This window comes from Neopelma chrysocephalum, unplaced genomic scaffold (genome assembly GCF_003984885.1).
Source record: "Neopelma chrysocephalum unplaced genomic scaffold, ASM398488v2 Primary Assembly neopelma1_96854, whole genome shotgun sequence".
NCBI classification, from domain to species: domain Eukaryota; kingdom Metazoa; phylum Chordata; class Aves; order Passeriformes; family Pipridae; genus Neopelma; species Neopelma chrysocephalum.
The window spans coordinates 1-3,861 of record NW_020925497.1 but is presented as its reverse complement, the minus strand read 5'-3'; the positions used below and the strand labels follow the sequence as shown (position 1 = coordinate 3,861).

Here is a 3,861-nt window from a genome sequence, read left to right as displayed (position 1 = left end):
GAGGTGGTGACATCCTTTGTAAGATCATGTCCTGAGTTCTTCTACGGTGACAGCCCCCCAGACAGAGCAATGAAGCCACAGAAGCCAGCCTGGATCTGCCAGACCTTAAACAATCAGCGTTTCTTTGCAACCTTGTACGACCTAAAGAACCGTATTCCCATGTACTCTGCTTATAAATACGAGCCTGGAAGGGTCACCACAAACCACACATGGACAGTTGAGCCCCAGGTGAGTGTCCTCTCTTACAGCATTTCACTCTGCAGACATTGAAAGATGAACTGCAGTATCCAAACATCTCTATTTCCTCTCACCCCCATACACACACCTGCAAATGGACCCACTGGGTGGGATTCATCTCATCTCACTTCAAACACCCGCACCACATGATTCCTCTGATGCATTTCAAACAGCAGCAGCAGCAGGAGTCCTATCCCAAAGGTGCCCAGTTTTCTGCATTGACCTGAGAGCAACATCAAGGCAAATTCCATTCCATTCCATTCCAAAGTCAAATAACCTCCCTCTCTGTGCCCTGCTGTGGTGGGAGACCAAGTGAAGGGGAAAAGGCATCCAACAGCAGCTAAATTTGAGGGACCAACAGTCCTGCTGGATTCTGATCTCTGCTTTGTCTTGAGCTGTTTTGCATCCCTGACAGAGCTTAATTTCTCCCAGTTAAGACTCCATTTGTCTTTGTAAGTGACCTAAGTGAGGAGAACCTCAGAATTGGGTGGGATGGCCCAGGGAAAAAGCCTTGGCACAGGCACTGAGTGGTGAGAGGGTTTGGTGAAGCCTGGGGAATTTATTGAGTGATATTTCAGGCAGTGAAAAGGGAGGAGCATCAGTGTCAGTGCAGTCAGAAGGGGGTGATCTCCAGCCATGGCCAGTTGCCCCTGAGCACCGTTGCCTCAGGCCTGGTTCAGAAGGATCCACCAGACACTCAGATCTCCACAAAAAACAGAGTTCTCCCAAATGTCCTTCAGAGCTCCAGTAAAAAAGACCAAGGAAATTATGGAACAGAAAGAGAGGAAGTTCAGGTCATTGCAAAGGACAGAGTAGCAGGATGGAATTTAGGTGTTCATGAGTGACAGAAGAAAGCCATATGCCCTGTTCCAGAGGGAGAAGAAATAGGTTTTTCCAAAGATGAACAGAAAGGTGTTGGGGTTCTAAAAAGAAAACCATTTGCACTTTGTACTCATTAGAACTCAAACAACTAATATGGCATTGCACCACTGCAGTCTCCACATTTAGGGCAGAGATAAAGCTTCTCTCGTTTTGTAGAATCATACACTCATAGAGGGGTTTGTGTTGGAAAGAACATCAAAGATCATCTCAATTCAATGCCCCTGCCATGGGAAGGGCCACCTCCCACTAGACCTGGTTGCTTAGAGCCCCATCCAACCCGACCCTTTTCCTCCTGGACCACGGAGCCAGGCCTCCTGCAAACTCTTTGATTTTGGTAACTTTCTCCAGAGGTCCTTTTTCAGTACTTGGATTCCTCAAGACTCTTTGGGGATTATGAGCTCTTGAAGAGGTTGATAATTTCTAACTTCTTTTCAGTGAGGCTGCAGAAGATGCTTCCTGTCCCAGATCAGCTCTGAGACACATTATTAGGACTGCAGTAGCAGATCCCATTTGCATTGAGGTCTTTTTGATTAATGAACAAAAAAACTTTCATCCTTGCAGTGAACTGTAGCCCCCCTGGGAAACCTCACCTCTAGCACTGGTTTCTTTCCTTGTGTCTAGGGTTACAGGAGGCAAACCCTGGTGTTCTAGGAGTGTGGTTCACCTGTAGCAACCACACATGGAATCAGAGAATGACAGAATGGGGGTGGGAGGATCTGGGGTAGAAGTGGGTTTGGAGACAGGCTGAAAGGGAACCAGCTGTGTCAGGGAAGGTTTCTCACCAAAGACCTTTCTCCTTTCCAAGCCAGAGTGGAAAATGCTCAGTATCTCATGTAGCCAGCCACACTCCCAGCACAGGCTGCAGGCTGGATCGCAAAGGTCACAAGTCAAATGGAGAGCAGTCACATTCTGAGCTTCTTTTGTCTTAAAAACTCTTGTGTTCATCCAGGAGGGGCAGCTATATTTTTCTCTCACATTCATATATTTACATAGACTAAGATGAAAAAAAATATGTGTTCTTGACACCTAGAGACTTCTGCTCCAGGGAAACCTGCTCCAGTACTCCTATCCTCAAAAGTAACACTTTTTCTTCTTCTTTACCTCTCAAGCTGATACGTTTAAATTTGTCGAAAAACATGCAAACAGTGCAGACCCTCGAACATCAATACAACATCAGCAAAACACGAATCAGGCAAAGCCAGGCTGTCAACACAGACTATGAGCACAGTGGTTGGGACCGTGGCCATTTGAACCCCAATGGCCACCACAACTCCACGGACAGCAGGAATGCCACCTTCACCCTCACCAACATAGTGCCCTTGAACGAAAAACTCAACCGAGGTGCCTGGAAAAAGTACGAGCAGCAAACAATGCCCAAGAATGCCAAGAACTGTCAAACTGGCAAAACCTATGTCATTGTGGGGGCTGTGCCTGGGACCTCCTACATCTCCGGTGGGAGGGTTAATATACCCAGCCACATCTGGTCCGCTGGCTGCTGCAGGACCAAGTACAACAATGTGACTGCTTGGGCAGTCATTGCCAACAACAATCAGAACAGGGTCTGGATACACACCCTGGGGCACCTGGAGGACAGGTTGACCCAGCTGTATAAAGTGAAAAAGGTTCGTCTCTTCCACAGGTCCTGTCCCCGTAAATAAGCCTCACATCCCGGGTGTAAAAGGCTCGAGGGTTTTTCCCACAGATCACAGAATCACAGAATGCTTTGAGTTGGAATGGATCTCAGGGATCATCCAGTTCCAAACCCCACTGCAATATAGCAGGGACACTTTCCACTAGACCAGGTTGCTCAGAGCCATGTCCAACCTGGCCTTGAACACTTCCAGGGATGAGGCAGACACAGCTTCTCTGGGCAGCCTGTATCAGTGTCTCACCACTCTCAAAGGGAAGAATGTCTTTCTGATACACAGCCTGACCCTGCCCTCTGTCACTTTAAAACCCCCTTCTCCTGCCACTTTATGTTCTTGTTCAAAGTCCCTCTCCAACTGTCCTGGAGACCCTTCAGGTACTGGAATGGCATCTAAATTCTCCTCAGAGCCTTCTCCAGCTGAACACCCCCAGCTCTCTCACCCTGTCTCCAGAGCAGAGGTGATCCAGCTCTCAGAGTACCTTCATGGCCTCCTCTGGATTCCACCCCAACAGGTTTGTGTCCTTCTCATGTTGTGGGCCCAGGGCTGGAGGCAGCACTGCAGGTGGGGTCTCAGGAGAGCAGAGGAGAGGGGGACAAATGTCTTGTGCAGTGTCCATCCTGCTCCCTTCTCTGGTGGGTTTCCAGCTCTGTCCCTCAGGGCAACTCCTCTTCCTGCTCTGCTAAAAGCGAGAAAGAAGTGGGCAGAGCCTCCAGCTGGTTTGCTTTGCTGCCCATGCTGGCAGAGAGCTCTTAGGGATGAGTCTGGAGGGAACAGCTGGAAAAGAGCCAAGAAAATCAGAGGTTCTCAGTGAGACCAGACGGGCTTTGCCTTGTTTCCCTTTTGCTCCATGCCCAGATACAGGTCTTAGTTCCTTCCTCTCCTCATTAGCTGTCCCTGAGAGTGTGCTGCTGACTTGTCCCTCACCTTCTTAGGAAGGCTGTGGGATGACGGTGGCTCAGGTTGCCCACAGGTGTTGTGGAGTCTCCATTGCTGGAGAGGCTCTAGCTGAGCCTGCTTGACCAGGGGTCTGGACCAGGAGATCTTGGGAGGTCCCTCCAAACCTCAACAATGCAGTGATTCTGTGATCCTGGGA

At 49.2% G+C, this 3,861-nt stretch overlaps 1 protein-coding gene across 1 annotated transcript; it reads left to right on the top strand.

Annotated features, from left to right (window-relative positions):
• Positions 1 to 3: 3 nt before the first annotated feature.
• Positions 4 to 2,741, top strand: LOC113960741 (endonuclease domain-containing 1 protein-like; the record flags this gene model as incomplete). Its single annotated transcript, XM_027670483.1, has 2 exons — positions 4 to 228; positions 2,229 to 2,741. Coding segments are annotated over 2 exons (738 nt in total), but the record flags the coding sequence as incomplete, so codon positions are not given.
• Between the last annotated feature and the right edge of the window lie 1,120 nt (positions 2,742 to 3,861).